This window comes from Pelecanus crispus, chromosome 4 (assembly GCF_030463565.1).
Source record: "Pelecanus crispus isolate bPelCri1 chromosome 4, bPelCri1.pri, whole genome shotgun sequence".
In the NCBI taxonomy this organism is placed as follows: domain Eukaryota; kingdom Metazoa; phylum Chordata; class Aves; order Pelecaniformes; family Pelecanidae; genus Pelecanus; species Pelecanus crispus.
Window position 1 is genome coordinate 3,984,561 of NC_134646.1, and position 27,577 is coordinate 4,012,137.

Sequence of the window (27,577 nt, forward strand, 5' to 3'; positions counted from 1 at the left end):
TCAAGAGCCAGCGAGGAAGAGGAGGTGCAGGTGCCTTCGAAGATGCCCGAACCTAAAAAGCAGCCGGCATCCCTGTGACCGCCCCATCCGTACGTAGGTGGGAGGTGGGCACTGAGGGTCTCGGAGGGGATGAACCTGCCCCTTGCTTTGTGGTAAGAATTGGCTTTTTTATGAGAACGGAAGCAGAAAATTGGAGTCAAGGGGAGCGAGAGCTCGCAAAGGCACCTCCATCTTCTCCCGGCATCGCTCATCTCCGCTGGCAGAGGAGCTGCCTCCCGAGCCTGAGGTTTTGCAGGTGACACACGCCTCGGATGGAGTGAACGGACCCATCCCCTCCCACCCCCCCCCCACCCCCTTGCTGACGCGAGCTGCTTTTTGGACAAAATAAAATCTGACTATATTTTATATCAATTTGAAAAACAAAGTCTGATATTTACCCCTGTTCTCAACTGAATTTGCATATTGTTGTTCGCCACGATATTTGTTCTGTCTTAAAATAAATTTGCTTACTTGTGTAGTCTTAACTGTCTGCTCTGATTCTTATAAGCGGATTTATCGCCACTCCAAGGTGCCCGCACAGCAACTCTCTTTTGGGCGCTTCCCATGAAGGCGAGAAGGAAGTCTGGCTGCCCGGGAGGGGAAATCATTTCAGCCGAGACTCAGACTATAAATGTTTCTCTCTCAGTTATCTCGCATTCATCTCCCCAGGGCTTTTCCATTTGACGTCCTTTTTTTTTCCCCCAGTCTTTCATCATCAGACCCTTCTATCCGGTAAGTGCGCGACAGAGGAACGGCCGTGCTTCAGCCCGCTTAATTTAAGAGATTAAATTGTTGCTAACGTGTTTCTTGAGGGTAAGTCATTTCTGACAGCAGTATTTTGCATTTGAGAACGCAGGGATTTATGGCTGTGAGCTCGCTGAAAGCAACGAGCCGCCGAAAGCTGCGGGCATGGGCATCAGCATCTAAGCCCGGTTAGGTATTACAGAGCATTGTGTTAGCGGGAAGTTGGCATCGGTCGCTGGAGACGTCGCGGCGGAAGGCAGTGCCCTCAAAAGGCTGGAAAACCAATTTGCACATGCGTTTCCAGGGACGTAATCAAATCAGCCAGCGGATTCAATAAAAGGAATAAGCAAATATTCCAGATTTGCCTACATTCGGAAACAAAACCTGTTGCAACACTTGAAGGTTTTGAGGGTTTTTTTCTCCCAGAAAAAGCTATTTTTGGATCGAAAATGTTGCAGGCTGCTGCAGGAGGGCATTTTATATTCCCTTAAAGACGTATCTCTATCTAAGGGGAACATTTCAGGGGAGCTCATGCAAGGGCTTGGCTGTCACCCTTCCTTCCCTCCAGAAACTCATCCCTGTGCATCCATTATGGCCACAGAGTCCATTTTTGGTGATTTATCCCCCTCTCCAGGCACCGTCTCCCCTCTCTTTGCCTCTTTCCTCCCCTCTGACCTGTCTCTGGCTTTTTCTCTCAGTTTATCAAGATTTTGTAGATGTTTCCTGCTGCTCCTCACAGTACAAGCAGCGCTGCCCGTGGTGATGGATGCCAGCACAGGAAGGAGGGAGCAGGGATGAATCCCGTGGGGAGAAGCTGGGAACAAGAAGCCTGCCTTTGCGGAGGGTGCCGTCAGGTACGTCTGCCTTCCACCCTCAGCAAAAATGTGCTGTCTGCACCCCGAAACGCTTCTTTGTTACCGTTTAGCCTCAAATCGGGGGGCGGCGGGCTCTGCTCCATCCCCGGGAGCGCTGAACATCAGTGCGTCACCCCAAATTACGCAGATTTGCTTCCCCAGCTGATTTTTGGTGGCTGCACCCTTCCCCGGGGCAGCTCCGCTGGCGCTGCCCCTCCCATGGCCGTGCCACCGCTGTCACGAAAGCGCCGGGGCTCAGCGGCGGGCGCTGCGGAAGGGGTGCGGGGTGACAGCGGGGTGCGGGTGACGGAGCCTGAGATAATGCTGTGCCTGTGGGGTGACACAGGGGAAAAGGGACGGGGAGGGGAGTGCTCCCTGGTCCTCCCCTGCACCCTCCCGGGGGGCAGGTGGCTTTTTGGGGCCATCTGAGACCCATCTGGCGAGCCCTCCGCCCATGGAGATGGGGGTGGTGCCACCAGAAGCTGTTATTTTCCAGGGTGGAATAACACCCTGCGATAAAAGTTGCAGCAGGGGAAATTGGGATGTGCCCCAATGGGTAAAAAAAAAAAAAAAAAAAGGGAAATCCAAGTCACTCCCTTTTTCTTTGTGGGTTTTATTCCCCCAAGCGAGGATGGCTACTAGAAGACGCGCGGTGACTCTAGTCTGAGGACATGTCTTGGTTTGTGCAGCCTCAGCTGCTGACAGAAGAAAGGACTTTACTGATTTATTTACTTTTTCACTGTGTGGGGTTTTTTTTTTTTTCCCTCTCTAAAACGCAGGTGTACTGTTAGGAAGACACCGCTCTTTGGGAAGCAGCGGATAAGCCCAGGCAATGCCTTCCACAGGCGGTGGTAGCAGTAAGTAATTATTTCTGATTTGGGTTCCCTTGCGTTTTGTATCACACCCTAAAAGACCAAGTTGCAGTGGAAAAAATCACAAAAATAAGAAAGCAAGGGTACCCAGTGAGTGGTTTAATGTCACAGAGCCAGCATTTATTTATTTTTTCATGGCTTTTTACACTGTTTTCACCAGCATTGCCTTTTCAGAAGGTTTTAGTGCAGAAATTAATAGATTCCAGAGAAGGTGATGGAAAATCGGCTCGCTGAATGCTGGAAAGCGCTGGGGGCTGGGGACTGTCACCTTGGGTGGGGAGGATCTCTGGGCAAACGAGCCCCGAAAAAGTAAGAAAACCAACTCAGCACCCCGAGCAAATCCCCTGTTTCTGGATGGGGAGGTGGGAGCCTGGTGCCCTCAAAAATCAGAAGCCAGAACCACAGCTCTGGCCGCCCCAGCTCCTAACAGAGATGCTCTCTGCAAAGGCAGCCTTCACCAACACTTGTGCATCGGCAGCCCCGAGGGCATCGTTCTTTGGCCCTGAGCATATATTTTGTGAGGCAGCTAAAAGCCTTGTTGGGAAAGATAGAAGAATGTCTTTAGAAAAGGCAGCCGAGGAGGAAAAGAGCCAGCTTCTCTTTGAACTCGACCAAGAGGCCCTGTCCAAACACAGTGAGGTCTGTCAGCTTAAAACTGGAAAATCCCATAACAGGATGGATAAGAAATGCCAAGCCCCGGTGTCGAGTTGTTATGAAAGTCACGCCCAAGAAAATCCCGATTTCACATCCCAATATTTGCTGCCTGAGAGAAATAGGAAGAAGCCTACCCTGCGGATCTCAGGAAGCTGCACATGCTAATGGTGAGATGTAGGCAGCATTTTGAGACCCTGGAAAAGTATTTTCAGACGTTGCAGGAGAAAGGTGTGAGCGCCCTTTTGATCGCCGATGAGAACGCGCTGGGCGTGGTGAAGAAAGGCGGCCTTGGTACCGCCATCGTAAAGGCCGAAGCTGTTGAGACCCACGTTGAGGTCGTCATGATGTGTGAAATGGTTCGCCTCCTAAAGAACTCAATAGCAAAAAAAGTAGGGGCAGAAAGATTTTGGAGCTTATTGTGGTTCCATTTATCACTTCTCCCCAAATTACTTCACTGCCAAGAGCAAACGGCTTCCTTCTCGTTACGGAAAGATGATTCGAGAGAGACCTTGGGAAGAACAGTTGTGTTGGCCACCTCCGGTAGCCAGCTAGACCACAACCACAACCGGTTTATGGGATTGCTTGGACATTTAACATTGGACACCAGGAAAGATTTGGGGAAAATGGCTCACACCATGAGAATGATGAGGACCATTGAGTACATGAAGTTTGTCTGTGCCAGGCAAGGGCCCTCGGTCCTCTCGCTGCCCGTCCACCAAATGCTGAGGAACTGGAGGAAAATTCGCCACTGGGAAATAAGGGGGACCATGGCAGCTAAGGAGGCGTCGGTGAGTCTCAGACCTCAGCGTGCAACCCCAAACTCCTCTCTTGCCTGCCGGGGAGCAGAGATACACACCGTCTTCTGCACAGATACAGCTTTACACGCTTCAGCCATGTCCAGGGCAAGCTATGCATCCTGACTCCCCGTTTCTTAACCATGTCCTTCCCCTCAGTCCACCCTGGGACCTTGAAGGACACAGCCAGCAGCGATGAGCGTGATCCAGAGGGGACCCTGCAGGTATGCTTCAAATTTTCAACACCCCCCTCTTTTTTTGCACGGCGGAGGATGTGCTGCGAGCTGCCCACAGCACGCCCAGGTGGGTTTTCTCTCTGCCAGGCTCCCAGCCAACATCCGTATCACAGCATAGCGCTGCAGGCTCCTGCCTTCATTAATTTTCTCTCAGCGAGGCTTTTCAATTTTCCTTGCCTGGGAGTCTACTGAACATCCCCCATTGCTGCCTGCCGAGCAATTCGGCAAGCTCAGTCCCTGCTACTCCTTTGCAGGGAAGCCTGCGCCTCTACCCGAGAGCTCGCTCTTCTGATAAACCACGTCGTGTTGATCCGAGGACGGTCCCGGCTCAGGCTGCAACAGCTGTAGATGCGAGGTTTTGCTGGTCCTTCGCCGACGCCGGGGAAGAGGACCCGCCATCTCGGATCGATACCTAAGAAACCTCTTTAGTTCCTGATAAGGAGCCAAGAGACATATATCCATTCAAGCTTTCCATTTAGGCTTTTCCTATTAAACGTTTTAACGGTGGTAAGGAATCACTAAACAGAAACTTATCACCAAAGTGTATGCGGACGTGGATATATAAACATATGTCTCTGTATACAGGGATAGAAAGGGGTTGGCAAGTAGTTACCAGATAGCTGTTTCCGATCTAAAACTTAGGATAATAATCAACTTACTAGTTAGCAAGTACATAACAAACTAACTTAACTAGCTCACTAACAGCTAGTTAATGCTGTTCTCCGATTTTGCTGCAAGCCTCAGGGTACGTGGCGTTTCTCCCGGCAGGAGTGATGCGAGACTTCCATGTTATCATGCGGCCTTCTTTCTGATTTTGTTTCCTCGTATTAAATAATGAGGAAACCTTAAACATTTGAAAGACATACGTAAATAAATAGAACATAAATAAAAAATAAAGACATAAATAAAAGCCACTCAGCATTTAACGCTACATCATGACCTCCTGAGACCCAGGACGCACTTTTTTTGGTCATTTTGGACAAGCCATAGGATGATTTTTATGGCGGGTGTCGGTATCCCTTACGCTCTCGAAGGCACACGGCGCATGCTGTCCTTGGGAAGCTCTCGGGTGGAAAGATTTATTGTCTGCTGCAATGCTGGAGGTTTTGCCTTATCCCAGGGCCGTTAAGTTCTACACTGCAGTGCCACGAACACGGGCAATTCGGTTAAAAATAACCTGCTGGAAACAAATGAGCAAATAAAACATCCGGGTGTATGCAAACAGCTCCTGGCAGGCGTCTTTTCTGGGTGCTGAAATGGCAAACGATGGGCAATCTTGAAGAGTAGTTACAAAAATTGTGGGGTTTCTATATATATTGCTCCCTTTTACTTTTCTAAATATATTTTTAGTTGGAAATTTCGCTTTAGGGATGCGATGTTTTGAACCCTTTCATTTTCTCCTTCACCTCAGGGTGAAGTCCACAAGTCTGGCTGCTTTACCCAGCAGGGATTAAGGAAACTGTGACCAGCTTTGGCATTCCCGGGAAAAGAACACCTGCACAGCCTGAGTAGGTCCTCAGCGACTCTCACCTTTTCCATCTGACAAAAAAAACCACTGCAGGGACTTCAGTTATCTTATTCTGCTAAAAATCCCGGAGAAGTTTCCCACCAGTGATCTCCTAAAATCCCGGTCCTTGCTGCCTGGGCCAGGCATGTGGAACTCAAGCCTACCCAGTGCTCCAGACCTTAGCAATGTAATAACCCAAGTTATTACATAGTTATCTCTATACTTTACTATGCTATTCCAGTATAGGGGAGACAGTAAAGCAAGTCAAGACTTGCAGAAGATCACACAAAGAGCTGGGCATGCTGCAGTAGATAGAAATGTTTGCAGGTCAGTTGCAATTTAGGGCTGACCGCGAGATGAACTGAGTACCAGACTGTAAGCAAATATGTTAAATTTTATTGTTCATGTTTACGTTAATTAATACCGTGCTGCGTTTGGTACGGCAGGGTAGGTGCGCTCCATTTTCCATCGCCCTTATCCTCGCTGGGCAGCCTTGCAGCAAGCTCTCCCTTAACCAAGTCGCACAGCGGCGATCATTGGGGCCGGCCACAGCCTCTGCTGATCCCTGACACGTCCGGCACCGCAGCCAGCTGCAGAGAATGGAGCTGGCATCTTAAAAGTCTTGGCAGAAGGAAAAAACTGAAGAAAAATTCCCCCAAAACACTGCCATGACTTTCAAGTCAGCTCAGTGCCCTTGCGCAAATCAGCGGATCGTTGGTGGCCTCGGATGAAAACCTGAATTGGGCGGCAGAGCCATCCCAGCCTGCTCCAACCCAAGGGGTGCTTCCCGCCACCCCATTAAGTTTTTCGTCTCAGAGCGGGAGGTGCCCGGGCAGGAGACCACAGCCACCCTAGCAGCATGGAAGTTCTGCATTTCAGGATTTTAGTGGGACTTAAAATCATGCATGTGCTTTGTGTTGGCCTCTTACAGGGTGAAATTTGCACCAACTTTCCGTGATTTATTTCCATTTGTACCGTAAGGCGTTAGAGCCGCTTTGGGTGGCACAGAGCGACCGTCTCAGTTCGAACAGCGGCAGCGAGACCCCGTGCATTGTAAATATGTGTGCGCTGAAATTGAAATGAAAACAGAAGTGGCCTCCTGAGTCGCAGGTGGTGTGGAAAGGAGAAACGAGGCCTGTCCTGACAGGCAGTTCACCTTTTCCTTCCCGGGCCGGTCTCTACTGGCTGGCTCCCGCCTCCCCTGGAGCCTGTCGCCGGCCGACCCGTAACGCCCGCAGCCCCCCAGGCTGTCAGGAGCCGGGCTCTGCCGCAAGCCAAGCCCGCCGGGGCCGGCTGCACGCCCGACCTCCCTCCCTTCCTCACGTTAAACCCCAAACGCGGCGGAGGGGGGTGGGGGGGGGGGGGGTAAGGAGGACGGGGACCGCGCTCCGGCCCGCTCCCCGTTAAGCCCCTGCCGCCAGCCGAGAGGGACGGGGCCCGGCCTCCGCCTCGCCCCTCTCAGACCCCGCTTCACCGTAACCAGCGGCGGGGCGAGGATGGAGAACCGCGGGCGAGCCGGGCGGCGGCGATCGCCTCACGACAGGCGGCGACCGCTGGCAGCGAAGGGCGGAGCCCTGAGGGGGGCGCCTGCGCCGTGGCGGCCCGGAAGTGCGCGCCGGTCACGCGGGGTGGGTGTGGCCGGAAGTGCGCAGGACCCGGGGAAGCGGCGGCGGAGGGGGGGGGGGAAGCCGCCATTACGCGCAGCGGAGCAGGCCGCGCGTTCCGGTTGTTGCGCTGCCAGCGTTAGGCGGGCCCGGGCTTCGCGGGTCCCGAGAGCGGCGGGGGGCCCTGCCCGGCCCCCGGCCCGGCTCCACCCGGCGGGCAGCGCCGCTGCCGCCGCCGCCATGGAGGAGAAGGGTTTCGCCAAGGAGCTGGACCAGTGGATCGAGCAGCTGAACGAGTGCCGGCAGCTGAGCGAGAGCCAGGTCCGCAGCCTCTGCGAGAAGGTGAGTGCGGAGCCCGCGGGGCCGGGCCCGGTTTGGCCTCGCCTCTAGGGCCTGGTGCTGGTAGCAGGTGAGTCCCCGGCCGGCAGCCCTGCAAGGCGGGGCGGTTTGGCTCGGGGTTGGGGTTTGCGATAGCTCAGCCCCGCTGCCGAACATGGCAGTGGGAGCCTGTGGGATGCTCTGACGGGGAAACAGGTATGCTTCGCCTCACTTGGCTCTCTGTGAGACCACGATGCTGCCTGTGCTGTATCTGAGATTTGGAGTCCTCCTGCGTACAGTGGCACTGTGTTTCTGGCGTCGAAAGTGCCATGGCTATAGGATTTTTTTCACAAACCTCAGTAGTAGGGTTTTTACCTTTTGGCTTTGGGTTCATCTAAATGGGGGGGAGGTTTGGGGGTGGTGTGCGCAGGGAGAAATGTGTTCTGTCTTTCAGGGGCCTCATGTTGCTCTTCACCCTTGTGTCTCGTAATGCGTAGTAGCCACGTACTGAAAAGTCAACTTTGAATCAACGTGGAAACCTTCTGACTTCCGATGTGTAATCTAGGAAAGCAGAGGGGGATAAGAGATAAGCTGTACTGCCAAACTAAACAGAGGCTTACAGGCTGCTGAGGGAGACTAAAATAGAACAAGAAATGGTTGGATAAAGGACACCGTCTGCTATTTCGGACTGTGGTTTGGACAGTCCTTCGGCCAATTCCCGTTTGGACTTGTTTAGTGTAGACTCTCAAGAGAGTCTAGAGAGTCAAGAGAGTCCCCTCATCAGGAGACCAATTTTTAGACTTGTGTTGGATTTTGTCTGAGAAGTTAAATACCTCTGCGTGAACACTCCCTCAATACTGCGATCTATGACTGAGTTAGGATTTTCTTTGGACTTGGCAAGATGTGATAGTTAAAGAATTCAAGTGGTGACAGATGTAGTAACAAAGATTATTCTTTCTGTTTGCTTCTTATCTCAGTGACCAGCGGAGACCATTGCTGTGCATCAGGTGGTCCAGAGAAGCTCTCAGCTTCCTTTCCTGGATGGACTGATAATTATCAGGCGCAGAGGGTAGAGTAGTTAGTTTGGCGTTCCCTTTAGCATCATGTTGCTGATGGCGAACTTGGCATTGTCACATTATCACCTGTGTGTCTCAGTTCTCTCAGAAGTGGAACGCGTTTTCTGATGCCTGTTCAGGGCAACACATTATGGCTGGTGACTAAACATCTCGGTGCCGGCTTCAGAAGATGCAGCTATTTCCTTCTATTGGATCCCCGGTAGACTACCACAGTGATAAGATCTGAACAGTAGAGAGGGTCTGCGCTGCAACCTCGTAACGTGCCAGGGGTGCTCATTGGAAAGGTAGGAGCTGTTCGTTTGAATGCCACAGGCAGAGACTATGCAGGACTCTGGCTTCCTGGCAAACACCTTCACCAGTGGTCCTGATACCTAGCTAGTCCCCACCCAACTTTTCTTTTCTTTCCCCCTTTCGCTTTTTTTATCCCACGCTGGGGCTGTCCATTTGTTTTATGGCTCTTTCTCCAGAGCTCCATCAGTTCCGAGGGAGTGTGGTGAGAAGGGCTGGTGCTGCAGCAGGGAGCAACAGCAGTGGCTTGAAGAGTAGATGTATCTTGAAGAGTGAGTAATAGCTCCTTGTGCCTGTGCTGTCTCCTGCATGAGGCCCAGCTAATAAGCCCAAAATAATTTATTAGCGTGATCTGTGCCTTGCTTCAAGCATTGCTGGTTGGTAACTGCTGTTCTAACCAGCAAGCTGTTACAGAAAACCATTTCCCTTCTTCTCCGGCTGCGTTGTTAATTAAGGAGCTGTGGCTGCTGTGTTTTGAGAAGCTGGAGGACAGTGCCAGCAGATCGTGGCTGTACGGCAGGGCTTGCACAGTAAATAGGGAGAGCGATGGCTCAGCGCACCGCGTTGCAGCTGGAGGTGGAGAGGGTATTTGTCATCTAGATGGCAGGTAGGAACCCTGAACCCGTGGTGCACAGCCTGAAACGAATGTCGATCTATCCCTGCACTTCGTTCTTCAAGGGTGCAGGTAACTGAGCAAAATGGCTCGGGTATGAAGTAAATACTCTGCAATGCTCTTACCTGGCTTATTCTTAAGTTTTTGGGGACTGGTTGTATCACCCAGCTGGTAGTGGAAAGGAGCTTACAAAAACTTTTGGGTGTGCAGGCTTGGTTTTGGTGCAGAGCAGCCCCGCCAGAAAGCTGGTTTGGTTTGTTTCTTAGAGATAATATTTGGAGAAACCCTTACCAACCTTGTCTCGCTCCTTAGCACTCCCTTTTGTGTGACTTATTTCTAAGAGGCCAAGCACAATAGTGCCTCCTCCCTCAGGTTTAAATTTGTGGAAGAGTGTGGTAGTTAAAAAAAAAAAAAAGGTTTAAATCAAAATGAGGAGAAAATAAAACCTCAAGAAACCAATCCCAGACTTGCATGTGCGGGTCATTCTTGGTTTTAGTTGCTGGTATATTGGACAGTAATGAGGGAAAGGTTGGACGTAGCTGGGATTGATGAAGGTATGCCAAATTATTCTACATTCTGAAAGTTTCTGAAATTTGCACCTGTAAAAATGACATTCTGTCTTCACCTACCCAGTTACGACATCATGGCAGCAGCTAATCAGTCTTGTATTCTTCGTGCAGTTAATCAAGATGTCATCTCAAGACAACATGAGAACACTTGTTTCCCATTCTGCTGGTCTTTAAAATGAAATCTAGCTAGACTCATGCAGACATTTAAAGGATAATAGAAGGACAAGCAATTATGATCACTACTGGAACTTGTAGACAGGAGAAATGTTCCAGCGTGACGGGGAAATGTGCGTCGGACGTCTTGCATCTCATACTACTACTCTTAACATCATGGTATTAGCCTCTCTTTATGGCAGAAGGTTGTTTAAACCTTTTTCTGCTCTCATTAAATAGGCAGTGAAAACCTATGGAGTTCTGCCTTGGATTATGTCTGCACTTCATCGGAGGTGCCATGGCAGCTTTCTGTGCTGGCGCTAGGTTTGAAATTGTTAACTTGGGTACTGATAGCAGGGTAGTGCTGGCTGTATTGAGCTGCCTTTGAACTTGCACAGGTTGTAACCTGTAGTTTGGACAGCTAAAGTCAGGCTAAAAGGCCAAGAAGTTGGATTCGTTTAATAGGAAATGCTCCTGAGTTTGGACACGGAAATCTATGAATACTTCTGTTTTAAAGGTCAGGTCAGCAAATGAATTGTGGTGCAGGTGAGGGAGTTGAGAGCCATCCTACTTATCCCAGGGAAAAGGGTTTTTCACCAAGGTAATACAATGGGATATGAAAGAAGGCAAGCAAAAGGCTGTCTCTTAAATTAAACACAGGCAAGCAACCATCCATAACCGTCTCTTTCTTTGTAGCTTGTTTTTTTTCTATCCTTGTTCTTTGGATGTGTAAGAAAGGTTACAGTCTCGTTGCTGTGAGCAGCTTGAGAGCTTTGTGTTGTGAAGCGGTGGGAGGAGAAGGATTCTAATCGCTAATGAAGACTTGCATTTCTTGTACGGTTATTGAATGGTAATTGTAAACTGATTCTTCAAACTAAGCAGCAGGAGCCAGTTGATGCTGTAGGGAGTATTGCTGTTACTGGCACTTACCTATCATGCTTCTGCTCTCCAAGATCGTTTCACCTGAGCATAAATTTAGGAGAACGAGTTAGCAAGCTCTTCTGCACTAATTGGTGAAATTAGTACGAGTGACGGAGCCAAGTAGCATCCTGGACACTGTTCAAACCATGAAATTGAGTGTTGTGTTGAGTCGTGGCCAGGAATATTTCATCTCTCCAGCGATGATGCTCAACCCAGGCTATGCTGGCCCAGGTACCTCTAGGAGCACGTGTGCACCTTGACAGTCCTGTCACTCCTGAGGCTCCGGATGTCCTCTGCTGCCATGTTGCTGAAGGGCAGGACAGCTCTGTCCCTCCGGCTTCCATCTCATTTGGGGAGAATCTAGCTGGTTCTTGCTCAGGCCAAGGTCCTTGAGATTTTAATATCCTCAGCACACTGGCTGGCATCGTAGTTTGGTCTGTCGCAGCTGATGGAATGACGGTTCACTTGAATTTTGATCAGAAACTCCATAGCTGGTTTCTCTGATTCCTGAAGTAAGAGCCTCTATGGGTCAAACTGAGCTCGTGATGCAGTAAATGAATCTTCCAGAAGGAGTTGAGTTTCTGTGCTCTCCAAAGATCTTGTAGGCAAAGTAGGTGCTTGGGGTCTTTGGTTTTCTCTAGAGAAAGTGCAGTGCTGCAAGTCTGCCTCCTGGTTGGATCGTAATCCCCTCACCCGTGGAATCAGCCTACACAGTTATCATAGAAACATCTGAGCAGCGTGACAGTTGATGTGGATTTGATTGTTAAGTCTCTCACAGAGGGATTGGTCTCCTGGTGATCCCGATGGTAGTCTCAAAGCCAGTGTAGCATCTCAGGTTTCAGAGCAGCGCATTAATGGGTTGCGTTCAAGCCCTGAGACAGCTCTGTTTCCTCTTGCGAGGATAACGCAGTAAATTATTGGGACGTGTGTTCTCCAGCCTCCCTCTGTGCAGACTGAGGACTGGGCGGCAGACAAGCTTGTGTTCCGGTCTCCAAAGGCGATCTACAGAATCTAAAACTGGAGAAAGAGAGGGGAGTTGAGATGATGGGCAAGCTCACAGCCAACAAATAGTTTACTCTTCAAAGTAGTTTTGAGCACAGACATGGTAACTATTGTGCTTAATGGAGGTTTATTTAATAATACCTAAAAGCTGCTTCTTTTTATTCTGACCCGGATATGGTTTTCATCCAAAACAATTAGGACACATGCTTAGGAAGCTGATAACATGAGTCACCGTTTTCTAAGGTAGCTAAAATATGACTTGAAGTCGTAGTTATTATCAGCCTTCTTAAGTATGTAAATGACAATAATGCAGGGCATTTTACCTGGGCAAACTCACTTGCATCAGAGTTTTTTTTATCCTTGTTTTGTAATGGTGCTTTTGTTATTTTAAGTCATTTGACTTTAGTGTTAGCTCTGCACAGTGAAATAGGCAAGCAGAGTGCACTGGTTAGTTGCCGCTTTTCTGGGATGGTTTTAACGATGCTTAAGATTTTAAAGGGCTTGTTCTGCATTAGAAAGTCAGACTCGGGCTGGCGCACCTTCCTAGGATGCGTTTAACGTGAGTATGTTTGCCCCATTATTTCACAAAAGGAGCTCTTCTCTCTTGCCTGTGCTGCTTTACCTGTACACGTTCTCAGGATGGGTGCGTGGGTTTTCTGGGAAGATCAGAGAGGTGGAGAGTGATGATGTGGTTGAGACGTTGGTAAGTATGTATGGTATCTGTGCAGTGTCCTACATCTTTTCCCTGGAGGCTTGAAGTAAGTGTCTTTCTTTCTACGCATATGGGAAGGGAGCGGTATGTGTGATATGAAAAGGCAGATAACACCTTGCACCTTAACCTGTGATGAAGTTAGCTCCAGCTTACAAGAAAACCCCGTCTGCTTCTTTGTGCAAGTCACAACACACTGAGCAGCTGTTTTGTGACTGTGTTTTATATTCGTCTCTCCCAGAGGGCAGAAGCTCTCAAAAGGTCCTATGGGTGCTTTTAAAGATATTTGAACAGAATTTGAGTACTAGTATTGCACTCAGAGATGCAACACCTTCAGCAGTGTCCAGTCAGTTTAGGCAGACCCCCTGTCACTGAGTCTGTGTGCAGGATGTGTCTTTGAGGATCGGGGTCACATCTCTCGGGTTACATACCGTGCAAGGGGCACGCTGGATGTTGTCCAAGCCCTTGACCGCTTGGGGTTTAGTTATTCTTTCCAAATACTCCCTTTCCCTAAAAGAGGCAAGGCAGTGAACGTTTGGATGTGAACACAGGCATCCTTGGGGAGCCCACTGAGGGTGTCCTCGGTAAGCAGCTTCTTCCTGGTAGCAGCAGGTTGGAGCTACATCATCCTGAGCGAAGGGACTTGGCGATGAATAGCCAGGTCATTGCCTGCTGGTGACTGTTCAGCACTGTGATCTTTCATCCCTTTTGTCCGAATTGGACTGAGCCTTTCTGTGGGTGTTTTCCGTGCCTCAGATGTGCCTGGAGCGCTGATCTGCATCAGTTGATGTGCTGGAGGCAGCAAACCAAACATGATGTTTGATAATGATAATAAGGTAGTGCAGATAGGCTACATTACATGGCTGTAATTAGCAGAGGAACTGCTGGGTGTAGAGGAGGAGATGACTAAATCCAGGGATGCCATCCCTCCGTCTGTGGTCATTTTGTTGCCAGCTGGGTATGGGCAGGGAAGCTGCTTGTGGCTCCATATGTTTAAATTGCCTCTGACTTTGCTTTTCCAGTTCTGTGTGACCTGCCTTTAGAAGTTGCTTAACTGTTGTGCTTGGAAGAGGATTGGAAATCTGGCAGGCAAAAAGTGCCCTGGGCGAGAGAAGCGCCTCTTGCATATGCAGTGATGGTCTGTGCCAGGTTAGTAAAGTGAAGCTTAGGAATACTTGTTTTCCTCGGTAGCATAAGCAAGAAGAAGAAATATGCCCCTCTGCAAGGGAAGTGGATTTGTTAGTTCCCATGTGTTCTGGCAACGTGCAGAGAAGGTTCCCTCTCCTGACGTACGGCTCTAGTCATCTCGTACTCACTGCAATGCAATCTGAAAGTGCAGCACCTCCGGAGAGCTGGGGCAGCCCCATCAACCCCCGGCACCGGCGCTCGCGTTGGTTATTGTTTGGCGGAGTAACGCAGCTGAGCTCATCTGGTGCCGTAGTGGTTGCCCAGCATTTCTGCCAGATGAGCCGCTTTGTCGCGTGCAGCCTTTCTTAACATCATCTCTGCTCAGTGATCGCACGATGAGCTGGCTTTGTCCGTATGGACTGAGCGTGCTGTTTGTAGTGCTGTCTCCATGGCACGGACCCGCTGCTGCAAAATCGTGGTCTTGGGAGAGCGCTTGAGGCTTACGGGTGTGCGGCGACAGGGGAAAGCCTTGAGGGATCCCAGAGGAGGAAGGCGGTGAGGAGTAGCTGTCAGTGCTGGCAGAAGAGTTGTTCCAGCCTGCTGCGGAAGGCGGTGAGGAGTAGCTGTCAGTGCTGGCAGAAGAGTTGTTCCAGCCTGCTGCTGTGTTGCCAGCGAAGGTGGCAACACGAGTGGTTCCACATGGCTGCGTGGGATTGAGAGCGATCCGTTGAGCAACTGAGATGGTAGTCAGACTAAAATGTGGCAGGAGGGAGTCTCAAGTGCATCGTTGCAAGTCAGATGACTTCTATCAGAAGTCTAGGAGGTCATAGTTTTCCTACTAGTCTTAAGTATCAAACAGTATCTAGCTTTACGTGTGCTTTTGCAAATCAAGTTGTTCAAAAAACCGTAATAGTTGCCTGAGTGGCACGCACTGTCTCCTCTGGTATTGCTGCTCTTACAGCAGACGGCAAGAGTATTGACTAATCGCTGTTTACACGAGTTTCTCACTGAACTCTTGCTGCCAGGACATGGGATGGCCGGCAATACTGAGGGGACAGCTGTGGTTCTTGAGGTAAAAGCTTCTGGGTGTTGTGAAATGGAATAGCACTTGACTTCGGCAGTCAGATTAGAGTGCTGCCGTAGTTCACATAGCTGAGACGAACAGACCCGAGCTGTTTTGAACAGGTAGATGGAGAAATCTGTCAAAATCTGTATGTTAAAAAAAAAATCAGTTGTGCTTAAGAAGATAACATCTGCCCATGATGCTAATGAAGCTTACTGGAACAGTGCTTCATCTGGTCTGCGCTTGAGAAATGTTTGGAAGAAGCACATGGGTGAAGCCCAGTGGTGATGGAAGTTGTATATCCAGTGCAAGTTTTGATGTTCGCACCGCTTCATTTCAGGGGAGGCTGGGAATTAACTTGTTTAGTTACTTTTTTTGAATTTGTTTGTCAGTGCTTGTGGTACAGTAAGATCTTAATGACCTGGCCTTGCAGTAGCAAACCTGCTTGTCTTTGTGCACAGGGATTTGTAAAATGCACTTTGTCTTTGCTTACCCAACAAAGTGTTTTTCCAGTGGTCAGCTTGAGCTACTGGAGTGAAATCAGGTTTCCAGTGCCAATGCAGTGGAATAACATCTGCCCCTTCTTATGGAGGAGCTTCCTACCTTTTTACCTTAAATGTGTTTTTCTTGCTAGGCTAAAGAAATCCTCACAAAAGAATCGAATGTGCAAGAGGTACGTTGCCCCGTCACCGTCTGTGGGGATGTCCACGGTCAATTCCACGACCTTATGGAACTCTTTAGAATTGGTGGGAAATCGCCAGACACAAATTACCTGTTCATGGGAGACTACGTGGACAGAGGCTATTACTCGGTGGAAACGGTGACTCTTCTAGTAGCGTTGAAGGTACGGTTTGACAGCTTTTCTACAGCAGCCTTGGGCAAAACTGTGCTTTTGGGGAGTTTTGAAAAAATTGCTCTTCCCATTGACGCTGCCGTCGGCTTGAGCTGGACGGATGTGAATGGAAATGCGTTGATGGACTTGCTGTTCTATAACAGAGCTCAATGCTTGACTGCTGTTTGAAATACTCTCTTACTATTTCTTTCCATATTGATGGTACAACTCTTGTGTTAAAGAAGAGTTTTCTTTGTCAATAGGTGCGTTACCCAGAACGCATTACAATACTGAGGGGCAATCACGAAAGCAGACAAATTACACAAGTGTATGGCTTTTATGATGAATGTCTGCGAAAGTATGGCAACGCCAACGTCTGGAAGTATTTCACAGATCTGTTTGATTATCTTCCACTTACAGCTCTAGTAGATGGCCAGGTAAGCCCTGAGTAAGGAACACGCTCCATTTCAGAGTTATGCAGACCGTATGGTCTGACCTCTACATGAACAGTCTCAAACAAGGTCCCTTAACTTGTGATCCGAATTTTTTTTAAACCCCATGTACTCATTGTGGGTTTGGGGAAGAATTTAGTGAGGTGTAACTACAAGCTGATGGTGCGGGAAGGCTTTTGATTCTGCTGCCGAAGGAATGGCAGGGTATTGCAAGTGTAGTTCATTTTAAATGACCGCTCAACAAGCAGGGATCCCCTTGTGAGACGTTAGATGCCAGTTGAGTTGTGGCTGTGAGGCAAGATATTCTTAAAACAGAAGGCATAGTATCTTTGCTGTTGCTCTGATCTTTCTATGCAAGGTGCAGCCTTTTAGTTTTGTTTCCTTCTGCAGGAATTAAATTTGGTTTCTCTGCCATGAGGGTGATGTGGCTGTAATTGTAAAAGAATGATAAGAGTTAAAAACAGCTATTTGTGAGATCAGTCTTCCCGTAACAGTATGCACTGAACGGTTTGCTCTTTTTTTTTTATTTTCTTTTTTTCCGGAACAGATATTCTGTCTCCACGGTGGCCTCTCTCCGTCCATAGATACACTGGATCATATCAGGGCTCTGGACCGCCTGCAGGAAGTTCCACATGAGGTAACAGGAAAGGAAATGCATCATAAACTTAGAAATCTGTTGGTGGAAAATGTGTAGCCTCACACTGAAATCCATTTAAACAGCGAGACACGCAGTTACACAGCAGATTATTGCCTTTCTAAGAACTAGAGCAGATGAACATACATTTGGGCAAAACATACGCAAGTCAACATACTTTGATGACAGCAATCTACAAAAGGGGGTTTCACAGCTGTTTTTCACAATTACGGGGGGTTTTTGACTGTCACGCTGACTCAAAGAGTAGTATTTGGCAGGGGAAGGTGTTTACTACCTTCAGCCTTATCACAGACTGGGTTGTGAACAGACAACCACCACGTTGAAGCTGTGTTGTATCACCATCCTTCCTCCCCAGCCAATCCTTTCTTTTGTGGTGTTTCACTTAGTTTACCACTTTCTGGGGGCCTGAGATCAGGACTGAAGAAACCACCTTCTGAGCTCCCAGGGTAGCAAGTGGCTCTTCTGTAGTGGAGCGGTTGGGGCTTACAAATGGGCTTGAATGTTCCCAGATGAAAATGAACTGCTTGTCCTGCAACGTCTTTGGTGTAACAGCAAGAACAACGCAGCGAGGTCTGTCCAAGCCTTCCAAAAACCTGAAATAAGCTGTGTAAATTACTCCCAGAATCGGGGGTGGGGGCTAACTGCTGGGACATCTACCTGTAGCTAGGAGTAATGATTAGATTGTTGCTCTGTGGTTTTCCCAGTCCTGTGCTGCATATCTGTGTGCTGAAATCTGGCTATCCTGAGGACCTCCACATGTAGTCAGTGTGATCCCTACCACAGAGCTCAGATCGGCGGGTAGGAAACGGCAGCCGGCTTGGATAAAATACTAGAGTGTCTTTACTGCCCCTTGGTAGCTCAGCAAGAGGAGCCGCTGAGCTTCAGCTCTGACTGTTCGAAGATGATGTCGTGGTTTAGCCCCAGCCAGCAACTCAGCACCACGCGGCTGCTCGCTCACTGCTCCTGTCCCAGTGGGATGGGGGAGAGAATCGGAGGAGTAAGAGAGAGAAACACTCCTGGGCTGAGATAAGAACAGTTTAATAATGGAAATAAAGTAAAATGGTAATGATGTTAATAAATATAATAATGATAATAATTATATAATACAAAGCAAGTGATGCACAATGCAATTGCTCACCGCCTGCTGACCAATACCCAGCCAGTCCCTGAGCAGCGATCGCTGCTCCCCGGCCAACCCCCCCAGTTCCTATACTGCCCATGATGCCATATGGTATGGAATAGCCCTTTGGCCAGTTTGGATCAGCTATTCTGGCTGTGCCCCCTCCCAGTTTCTTGTGCACCTGGCAGAGCATGGGAAGGTGAAAAGTCCTTGCCTAGCATAAGCAGTACTTAAAAACAACTAAACCATCAGTGTGTTACCAACATTATTCTCATCCTAAATCCAAAACACAGCACTATGCCTGCTACTAGGAAGAAAATTAGCTCTATCCCAGCTGAAACCAGGACAGATGTACACCAGGATTTTTTTGATTACGTCAAGTCCAACAGTAGACTGTGTAGGAGAGGAAATTAAATGATTAATACCCTGCCAGAAGGGCTGCTGAAGGCTTACCATCAATCTCTGGAGCAGTTAGTTCATAGCCTCCTACAGGTCGTTTCCTTTTAATTCATTGCAACTTGGCTGGCACCAGCGAACCCGTTGTGTATCCTTGGACGTGCACACCATCTCACGTGGCCTTTTTTTATTATACTGTGAGAGCTGGGAGTAAGAACGTGGATCTGCTCGCTCTCTTTATATCTCTGGCTGCTTGAAGTGAAATGGTGAACGGTGTGCATGGAAGAGGAGATGGGAACAGTTTTCTGGTTTCATGGCCTGCTTAGTCAGCTGTGTTTGTATTCAATTCTTTGGGAAGGATGCTGACTGATACGGTGAGTAACTAGCCAGTATTATGTGTGTTAAATAAAGTCATGTGCCTTGTGCAGAGAAGGATTCTACTGCAAATAAAATGTATGTTAAAAATGCCTTTTTATAACAGTCTTGCTAACGGTCTGATGAAGAACACTTAATCTTTTTCAAGGGTCCTATGTGTGATCTGTTATGGTCGGATCCGGATGATCGTGGCGGCTGGGGTATATCTCCACGTGGTGCTGGCTACACGTTTGGGCAAGATATTTCTGAAACATTTAACCATGCCAATGGTCTCACACTGGTCTCCCGTGCTCACCAACTTGTCATGGAGGTAGGGCAAGCGCTCTGCTAGATGGGGCTAACAAAACAGAGATGCAAATTCTGGTCTCCTCTGCGAGACCTTCCGCTTATGGGTTTGCATAAGCTGACACCTAAATGTTGTGCAAGTCAATACCAAAGAGGGACTCGAATCATGTGAAAACAAGAAGCAACGTAAAATGATGTGCTTTGACCTGCGATGTAAATAAGGGGGTGTTCCGCCCTCCTCCCCCAAAGTAAATTGCCAAAGGGACCCTGTCACACCCCATTTGTGGAAGTAATAATCTCCTTACACGCTGACTGCTCTACTTTGCTGCTGCGTTAAAACAGGCTGTTCTATAATACTCGGCAGCCTGTGACAGGGATTAAGCCATAATTTCGGCTGTTGGTAGGCTATTCTTGTACGTCTTGCTGGAAAAATGCCAGGTGGGTCAATGGAGCAGATGTAATTTTAAAATCTCGTTCAAATAGATCCCTTAAGTGGTACTGTGTGTCAGAAGTTGCTCGCATCCAGTGGGCGAATTCTCGTTTGTGGTGGATGAAAGCTGAAGGCGTACCTGAAAATCTCGAGGTTTCTTTGTGGTACGATCCGTAATTTGTATACTAAATGGATAAAACACACGAGTGACGAACGACTGATCTCTCTGTAGAGTGCTCGAAGCTGCTTTTGCTAGGTAGCTGCCGCTTGTTCTTGCGGTAAGGTACTTCTTAAATGAAACTAAATCAGTTGGAAATACTTATGAGAAGTCTACAGTTTCACAAATACCTTGGATGGTTTCAGGCCTTACGAGGAACTTCAGACAGGCTGAGGTTTGAGGTTTAGCAGAAACCTTTTTTTTCTCTTTTTCTGGCAGGGTTATAATTGGTGCCACGACCGAAATGTGGTTACCATTTTCAGTGCACCCAATTACTGTTACCGTTGTGGGAACCAGGCTGCTATCATGGAACTAGATGACACTTTAAAATATTCCTTGTGAGTAACCTGGCTTGGGCTGTTCTCTCTTCCTAACTGTTCTGTATTGCGAGGAATGTCTGATCCTTTCCAAAGGGGTTCTTTCATGAAAAGCCAGCTCAGACCACTCTGGAATTAACATTGCGTGCTCTACCTGCAAGAATATCTGAAAACAAGTAGTGAGTTAAGCTCTTAAAAGCTTCTCTTGGGTACTGCATTATCTCCTTGTCCTGGCTCTCTGGACCAGAGTTGGACCTTCTGCATTTTGTTAATCCCTCTACTGCCCGAGCTTGATGGAGAGAGTAAAGGCAGATTGATTTATGTATTTATTTTTATTTTGGGGAGCACTTTGGCTTTGTAAAGGTGGGTGAGAGAGTCCGAATTCTGCGTTCAGCTGAGCTCGCGTGACAGTAGCGACGGGCTGCTGGGTGGTGGTCACTCCGTAAGCAGCCGTCCGACCAGCTGATGAGTTTTAACTCCCACGGATGCTTGGTTTTGGGACCTGGAACGTTTTATGTGGAAGTGGCTAGGATGAGTAAATCAGTAGCAGCAGGAGAGCAAGTCTAGTATTTATTGGGGCGTTAGGAAATACCTTGTGGAGGAGGGAAAATGATCCCTTTTTCTTTCCTGCAGCCTCCAGTTTGACCCAGCACCTCGTCGTGGAGAGCCTCACGTTACCCGCCGTACCCCAGACTACTTCCTATAAACCTCTCCTAACCTTTGTAGAGGGAAGTACACCTGGCGTTTTAAAGAGCGACAATATTTACACGTTTCTGTAAGAAATCGGGGTTCGTCTCAACTTGAAAATCCCCATCATGGACCAAAACGTGCCATACAGAGGCCGAAGAGCATTTAGCACAACTTGAGACTGAATTCCTTACAACACTAAATATATCCTATGCCCATCAGTCCAACAGTCAGTTTGCCTGCTGTATTTGTAGTCATTGTTTTTGTTTTTTTTTTTTTCTCCTGGACTGTTCAGAGAGGAAAAGGTAACTCTAATAACACTTCCATCTCCTTTGGCGCTTCTTTGTAAATTTTTAGTTCTAGTGTTTAACTGGCATGAATTAAGAGTCTCTTTCCGAGGGCAATGCACACTAACTTCTTCCCCCACCACTCTTTTATTTTATTTGGAAGACCGATCGACTTAACTGGAGAAAGGATGCAATTCCTGCTTGGGAGTACGTTGTCATAACACGGAGAAAAGCGTTCCCTTTTTAGCTCGATTCCCGTTCCGTGTTGATCCTGCGTCCCCGCCCCCCTTTTTTTTTTTTTTTTTTTTTTTTTTTTTTGGCTGCTGTTGTCGCCGTTTCCTTTTGTTATTTTCCCCTCTCTCCCCTCTGTACATTTGTCCTGGAAACGCTTCGCAAATCCTCCTCGCTCTACCTAAACCAATAAACTTGCCGTTGTCAGCCCCAAGCCGCCGTGCTGTGATGGGGCGGGCAGGGATGGGGCGGAGCAGCGGGGTGGCCCCGGGGGAGGACCGGAGCAACCCCGGGGGAGGACCGGAGCAGCCCCGGGGCGGAGCAGCGGGCCCATACCGATTCCCGGAGCCATGGCGGCGGCCGCCTACGAGCTCTTGGTGCTGGGCGGTGGGTCCGGGGGACTGGCAGGAGCCCGACGGGCAGCGGAGCTGGGAGCCCGAGTCGCCTTGGTGGAACCCCTCCGCTTCGGGGGGACCTGCGTGAGTCCCGGGGGCACCCAGGGGTGGGGGGAGATCTGCTCCCACCCTGGGGTACGGCGATAAGGACGGGTCCTGCGGGCAAACGGGGAGGGCAGGAGTCGCCGTCCCGGCTGCGGAGAGTTGCCCGTGGAGCTGCCTTGGCGTGGAAAGGGGCCGCGTCCCGTTCCCCCTCGCTCCGGGGAGGGTGCGGGTGTTTTCTGGGTGTTTTTAGGCCGATAAAGGGATGCTGACGGGGCCCGGGGCTGCGCGGCACAACTGCTGACTCGGTTAGCGCTGGAAGGCAGCAAAGCAGAACTAAGCAGGCACGGCGAGCCGGTAAGAAGCAGAAAAAAAACAAACTCGTTCCTCAGGCAAGGCAGGGACAGGCTCCGGCTTTGTGCTTTAAGCGCATTCCCCTGCGAGAGTTGCCGTAGTAGGACCAGAAGCGTGGGAAAGGGGTGGCAAACACCCTTCTCCTGGTAAATCTCTTAAATGATCAATGAAAAAAAAACCAAAAAACAAACTTGCATTTGAAGACTCTGCACCTTTCGTAATCTCCTTCAAGGAAGTACAAGCAAACAGGCAAACCACAAGACCTTGAGGCACTGAAGGGGGTTACAGCCCTCTTTTGCCCGAAACCCGTAATCCTGCCTTTATTTTCCTGGGCAGAGAGCTGGGATTCGGTACCAGCCTGACGTGGGATGCTCTCCAGAGGCTCGCCTTCAAAAAACGAAGCCTTAAGGCTGAGACTTGCTCTTATTTCCCCCTAGGTCAACGTCGGGTGCGTGCCAAAGAAGGTGAGGGGGCTTTCGCCGCCGGCTCCAGCGGCGCCTCGGCCGTGGGGCGGGTCTGGCGTGGGTGCGTGCCGAATTGCGGGGAGGTGCTGGCGCGGGGCGTGGGGAGGAGGGAGCGGGGGGGAAGCGGGGGCTCGGAGCGTGTCGAGCCATCGAGATGCCGTGAAGCTCGAGACCCGCATCCCATGGGCTGCTCCGGGCAGAGGTGAGGCATCGGGAAGCGTGGCAGGGGTTTTCCCAAAATCAAACCGGTCTTCCCGAGCTGACCCGCGGTTTGTGCGGGCAGGTGATGTGGAACGCGGCGGTCCACGCGGAGTTCGTCCACGATCACGCCGACTACGGCTTCGAAACGCCCGGCGTCAGGTTCAACTGGAGGTAAGTATGGAAAGAGCCGGTTGGAAACGAGCCTCTCCCGGCGCGTATCCCGCGGGAAGCGGCCACAGGCCAGCGCTGCGGCCCCGTCCCTCGGCGTCCACCCCGAAGGGGTCCCTGCCCGCTTTGAGGCTTCGCTCAAAGGATGCTGAGCTGGTTACGTGGCCGGGATTCCTGCTGTTATTTTGGAACGGAAGGGTGGCAAACCAGCCGCGGGGAAGAGGTTCTGGAAAAGAGGGATGCGGGGAAGGCAGGCACAAAAACCTGGCATGGGGGGGGGAAGGCGACTGCCTGCTGGGTAACTCGGGGCCATTTTGCTTTGCGGCGCGTACCGAAGGGATTGAATTGGTTTTTGCTGAGCTCTGTAGGTTCATTCGCTCGCGGTGACAGTAAGCCCCTGCTCTGTTCCAGAACGATTAAAGAGAAGCGCGATGCTTACGTGAGGCGCCTGAATGAGATCTATGAGAATAACATAAAGAAGGTGAGGATGCCTTTGTCCCGTGAGCTGAGCGGGCAAGCGGGCGCTGCTGGATTTTTGGCCATTTTTCCAGCCTTAACAGGTGTCCCCTGACTGCGCAAGGCCTGGCTCCGTTAGCTGGCCCTCGCACCTCCTCCTGCTGTTAATCACGTCATTGTTAATCCCCTAAGGCTCACATCGACATCATTCGGGGCTACGGCAAGTTCACCGCCGACCCCGAGCCTACCATCGAAGTGGATGGGAAAAAGTACACAGCTCCTCACATCCTTATAGCCACGGGCGGGCGCCCGGCCGTCCCTCCTGACAGCGAAATTCCCGGTGAGCCCGACAAAATTCCCCAAGCTGCCCGGAGAGAGGTCTGCCAAAGCAAAGCGGGTTTGGGGAGGTGGAGGCGGGAAGGGGGCCTGGCGAGGGGTACGAAAGGGGCTCTGCTTTCCAGGTGCCAGCCTGGGGATCACCAGCGATGGCTTCTTCGACCTGGAAGAGCTGCCCAGGTAAAAGCGGGGCTCAACCCCCGGCTCAACGCCGCCGGTGGCTCGGCACGCCCGCGCACGGCATCGTCGCTTCTCCGCAGGCGCAGCGTTATTGTCGGTGCCGGCTACATCGCCGTGGAAATCGCAGGGATCCTTTCCACGCTGGGCTCCAAGTCATCCCTGCTGATCCGCCAAGACAAGGTAGCGCCGCCAGCTCTCCCCAGCCGCGCTTCCCACCCGGAGCTGCATCCCAGTCTGCTGGGGTTTTCTGGTCAGCAGCTCCCGTGAGCTGGTAAAGGAGGGTCCGAGTCGGCGCAGGTTCGGGAGGGTGGAAACGGCGATGTGGAGGACGGTGGCGTTAAGCTGTCGGGTGTAAGGAGGGGCTGGCGGGGACGGACGGGGCGAGAAGAAGAGCGTAGGTGTGCTGCCGGGAGGATTTCGGCAGCACCAACCCACGTGCCTGGCATTTCTGCAGCCGTGCGTGCCACCACACCCGTTTCCTCCTTCCTTGAGCTTTATTTCAAGTCGCGACTTGAAAAAAAGGAAAAAAAAAAATAAAGGCAAAACAAACAGAGGAGAGCTTTATCATTAAGCAGGAGTGCCCTAAACCCCTCTGGGCCTGGCTGAGGCACGGGCGAAGGGAAATGTTGGTGGAGGGGGCTGCCAGGTGGGTGCCTTCGCCTGCAGACCCTCGTCTGACGGGGCTGGTGGGTCCCTGCCCAGGTCCTGAGGACCTTCGACTCCATGATCAGCTCGAACTGCACTCAGGAGCTGGAGAACACCGGGGTGGACGTCTGGAAGCACTCGCAGGTACAGGCGTGAAGAGCAACCCCATGGCTCATCCCTTCCCTCCTGGAGAGGCAGGGCCGGGGGGAAAGCCGGCGTTTTGGGGGCCGCTCGCCGGGCCACGGCTTTGGCGGCATCCCTGGTTTTGCGGTGCGGCCGCTGTCATCTGTTGCAAGGCAAAAGCCGTCGGCACCTTCTCCCTCTGCGGCTCCTGTTGTTCCCCACAGGTCAAGACGGTCACCAAATCCCGCTGCGGGCTGCTGGATGTGACGGTGACCTCCGCGGTGCCTGGCCGCAAGCCAACGGAGGGAGTGATCCGGGACGTGGACTGCCTGCTGTGGGCTGTGGGGCGGGAGCCCAACACCGAGGAGCTGTGCCTGGACAGAGTGGTGAGATGGCAGCATGGCCTTTTGCATGCTGGTGTGAGGATGCCCGTGGGTCTCCGGGGGGTCCCACAGGTCTCCGGGGGGTCCCTTAGGTCTTCTGGGGTCCCTCTGGTCTCCAGGGTTCCTCCAGGTCTCCTACAGGTCTCCAGGGTTCCCTCAGGTCTCCGGGGGTCCCACAGGTCTCCAGGGTCCCATGGGTCTCCAGGGGTCCATCGGGTCTCCAGGGGTCCCTCAGGTCTCTGGGGGTCCCACAGGTCTCCAGGGTTCCCATGGGTCTCCAGGCACCCATCAGGTCTCCAGGGGTCCCACAGGTCTCTGGGGGTCCCACAGGTCTCTGGGGTTCCCATGGGTCTCCAGGGGTCCATCAGGTCTCCAGGGGTCCCATGGGTCTCCAGGGTCCCATGGGTCTCTAAGGTTCCCACAGGTCTCTGGGGTTCCCTCAGGTCTCCAGGGGTCCCTCAGGTCTCTGGGGGTCCCATGGGTCTCCAGGAGCCTGTCAGGTCTCCAGGGGTCCCATGGATCTATGGGGTCCCATGGCTCTCTGGGGTTCCCATGGGTCTCCAGGGGCCCATCAGGTCTCCAGGGGTTCCTCAGGTCTCTGGGGTTCCCACAGGTCTCTGGGGGTCCCATGGGTCTCCAGAGGTCCCATGGGTCTCCAGGTTTCCTATGGGTCTCCAGGGGTCCCTCGGGTCTCTGGGGTTCCCACAGGTCTCTGGGGGTCCCTCAGTTCTCCAGGGGTCCCATGGACCTCCGGAGCCTACCACAGGATGGTGTTCCCACCATACCCCGCCCTCAGCTGGGAACACGTTGGCCACCGGCATGAATCCCCCGTGGGCATCGCTTTTCCCAATCCCTCCTGGGGCGCGTGCCGAGGTGGCTGCTGTTTCCGCGGCAGGGCGTGCAGGTGGACGCCAAGGGCCATGTCGTGGTGGACGAGTACCAGAACACCACGAGGCGAGGGGTCTACGCCGTCGGGGACGTCTGCGGGAGAGCCCTCCTCACCCCAGGTACCGTGGCCGTGCCGCTCTCCCCGGCCCCTCGGTGCCGCGCTGTGCCGCAGCTCAGGCTCCCCATCCCTCCCCACAGTGGCCATCGCAGCCGGCAGAAAGCTGGCCCACAGGCTCTTCGAGGACAAGCCCGAGTCCCGGCTGGACTACCATGACATCCCCACCGTCGTCTTCAGCCACCCGCCCATCGGCACCGTGGGCCTCACCGAAGGTGGGGACAGACAGGGCACGGGGGGGGACCTCTTTGGCTGGGGACATTGTGGCTCAGAGCTGCTGGTTTGATGCTCGAGGAAACGATCTGATCTCCGGCAAGCGGCCTGAGCCTTGCAAAACGTGCTTTGACTCCCTCTTTATAAACGCCTCGTGAATACGGTGCGTCCCCTTGAGCTACGTGCCGTGTCTTCTGCTGCAGACGAAGCCGTGGCCACGCACGGGAGGGAGAACGTGAAGATCTACAGCACGTCCTTCACCCCCCTGTACCACGCCATCACCCAGAGGAAGGTCAAGTGCGTCATGAAGCTGGTGTGCGTTGGCAAGGAGGAGAAGGTGCGTGGAGGGGAGCAGGGGGGACAGCTGGGTGCTTCGGGGGGGGTGGCAGAGACCGTGGCTGGCTGTCCTCTTGTCCCAGCGTGGTCAGCTCCGCCCTGCTTCTACCAGGTCTTGGGCTGGGATCCAGCTCCCCCAGCACCAAGCCCAGTGTTCAGCCTGGATTTTGCCAGTGCTGGGTCCCATCCGGCCTCTCGCTTCTTCCCCAAAGGTGGTGGGATTGCACATGCAAGGGCTGGGCTGCGACGAAATGCTGCAGGGCTTTGCCGTGGCCATCAAAATGGGGGCCACCAAGGCCGACCTGGACAACACTGTCGCCATTCACCCCACTTCTGCCGAAGAGCTGGTGACGATGCGCTGAGGCGGTGGGCGCAGGCAGCCCCAGGGATGGCAGCTGCAGCGGAGGAAAATGTTTTATACATCTGAAAAAATTGCCTTAACGTCAGGCGGTTGCCTGGAGAGCGTGTCGGTAAAATCGGCGTGGCTTGCTTTGGAGTGAAAAATAAATATAGTGATGCTGGCAAGTCTCTGCCTTTCGCTTTATGCTGCCTGTCTCCCGCTGTGCCCAACCGCGGAGGGTGGTGGCACGGACCCTTGGTGCAGTTTGGGGGAAGGCTGCCAGGTTCCTCCTCGACCGTCCCCGGCACCAGGGCCGTGCAGGGAGCAGCAAAGCGGGGCAGGACGGCTGGGCGCTTGGGGTGCTCGTGGGTGCTGGAGCATCCCGGGTGGGCTCTGTCCTCCGCCGTGGGCTCGTGCATCGGCATCGCTGTTGGATGGGGGATCACGGGGGAGCTGCTGGCCTGACCTTGCTGCATCCCGGGGGCTTCCAGATCCCCTCCGCCGCCCCGT

At 51.6% G+C, this 27,577-nt stretch overlaps 3 protein-coding genes and 1 long non-coding RNA gene across 13 annotated transcripts; all 4 read left to right on the forward strand.

The window, feature by feature from the left end:
• Positions 1 to 647: 647 nt before the first annotated feature.
• On the forward strand, positions 648 to 2,883 carry LOC142593463 (uncharacterized). Its single transcript, XR_012831023.1, has 3 exons — positions 648 to 771; positions 1,482 to 1,637; positions 2,417 to 2,883. It is a non-coding gene; the product is annotated as an uncharacterized LOC142593463 (long non-coding RNA).
• A 59-nt stretch (positions 2,884 to 2,942) lies between these two features.
• TEX15 (testis expressed 15, meiosis and synapsis associated) lies at positions 2,943 to 5,421 on the forward strand. The gene is made up of 3 exons (XM_075709523.1): positions 2,943 to 3,951; positions 4,117 to 4,181; positions 4,448 to 5,421. Exons 1-2 carry the CDS (start codon positions 3,322 to 3,324, stop codon positions 4,132 to 4,134), a joined length of 648 nt encoding a protein of 215 aa, XP_075565638.1. The 5' UTR covers positions 2,943 to 3,321; the 3' UTR covers positions 4,135 to 4,181; positions 4,448 to 5,421.
• Positions 5,422 to 7,535: 2,114 nt separating this feature from the next.
• On the forward strand, positions 7,536 to 22,731 carry PPP2CB (protein phosphatase 2 catalytic subunit beta). 6 transcript variants are annotated; one of them, XR_012831009.1, is made up of 8 exons: positions 7,536 to 7,646; positions 15,779 to 15,988; positions 16,240 to 16,413; positions 16,976 to 17,065; positions 19,123 to 19,284; positions 20,126 to 20,244; positions 20,857 to 21,215; positions 22,657 to 22,731. XR_012831009.1 is itself a non-coding variant. In XM_075709223.1 (7 exons), the coding sequence occupies exons 1-7, from the start codon at positions 7,545 to 7,547 to the stop codon at positions 20,927 to 20,929; spliced, it is 930 nt and encodes a 309-aa protein (XP_075565338.1). In that variant the 5' UTR covers positions 7,536 to 7,544; the 3' UTR covers positions 20,930 to 21,653. The 6 variants fall into 6 exon arrangements, 4 of the variants coding, with proteins under 4 accessions (XP_075565338.1, XP_075565342.1, XP_075565340.1 ...); XR_012831010.1 differs by lacking the exons at positions 20,857 to 21,215; positions 22,657 to 22,731 and adding an exon at positions 19,400 to 19,697 and having other exon boundaries at positions 20,126 to 20,161; XM_075709223.1 differs by lacking the exon at positions 22,657 to 22,731 and having other exon boundaries at positions 20,857 to 21,653.
• On the forward strand, positions 21,779 to 27,235 carry GSR (glutathione-disulfide reductase). 5 transcript variants are annotated; one of them, XM_075709221.1, is made up of 13 exons: positions 21,779 to 21,907; positions 22,657 to 22,683; positions 22,967 to 23,055; positions 23,464 to 23,533; positions 23,701 to 23,848; positions 23,970 to 24,024; positions 24,105 to 24,204; positions 24,727 to 24,813; positions 25,017 to 25,178; positions 26,071 to 26,182; positions 26,262 to 26,393; positions 26,595 to 26,728; positions 26,940 to 27,131. In XM_075709221.1, the coding sequence occupies exons 1-13, from the start codon at positions 21,779 to 21,781 to the stop codon at positions 27,087 to 27,089; spliced, it is 1,395 nt and encodes a 464-aa protein (XP_075565336.1). In that variant the 3' UTR covers positions 27,090 to 27,131. The 5 variants fall into 5 exon arrangements, with proteins under 5 accessions (XP_075565336.1, XP_075565337.1, XP_075565334.1 ...); XM_075709222.1 differs by lacking the exons at positions 21,779 to 21,907; positions 22,657 to 22,683 and having other exon boundaries at positions 22,820 to 23,055; positions 26,080 to 26,182; XM_075709219.1 differs by lacking the exons at positions 21,779 to 21,907; positions 22,657 to 22,683; positions 26,262 to 26,393 and having other exon boundaries at positions 22,820 to 23,055; positions 25,017 to 25,703; positions 25,818 to 26,182; positions 26,940 to 27,235.
• The last annotated feature ends 342 nt before the right edge of the window (positions 27,236 to 27,577 follow it).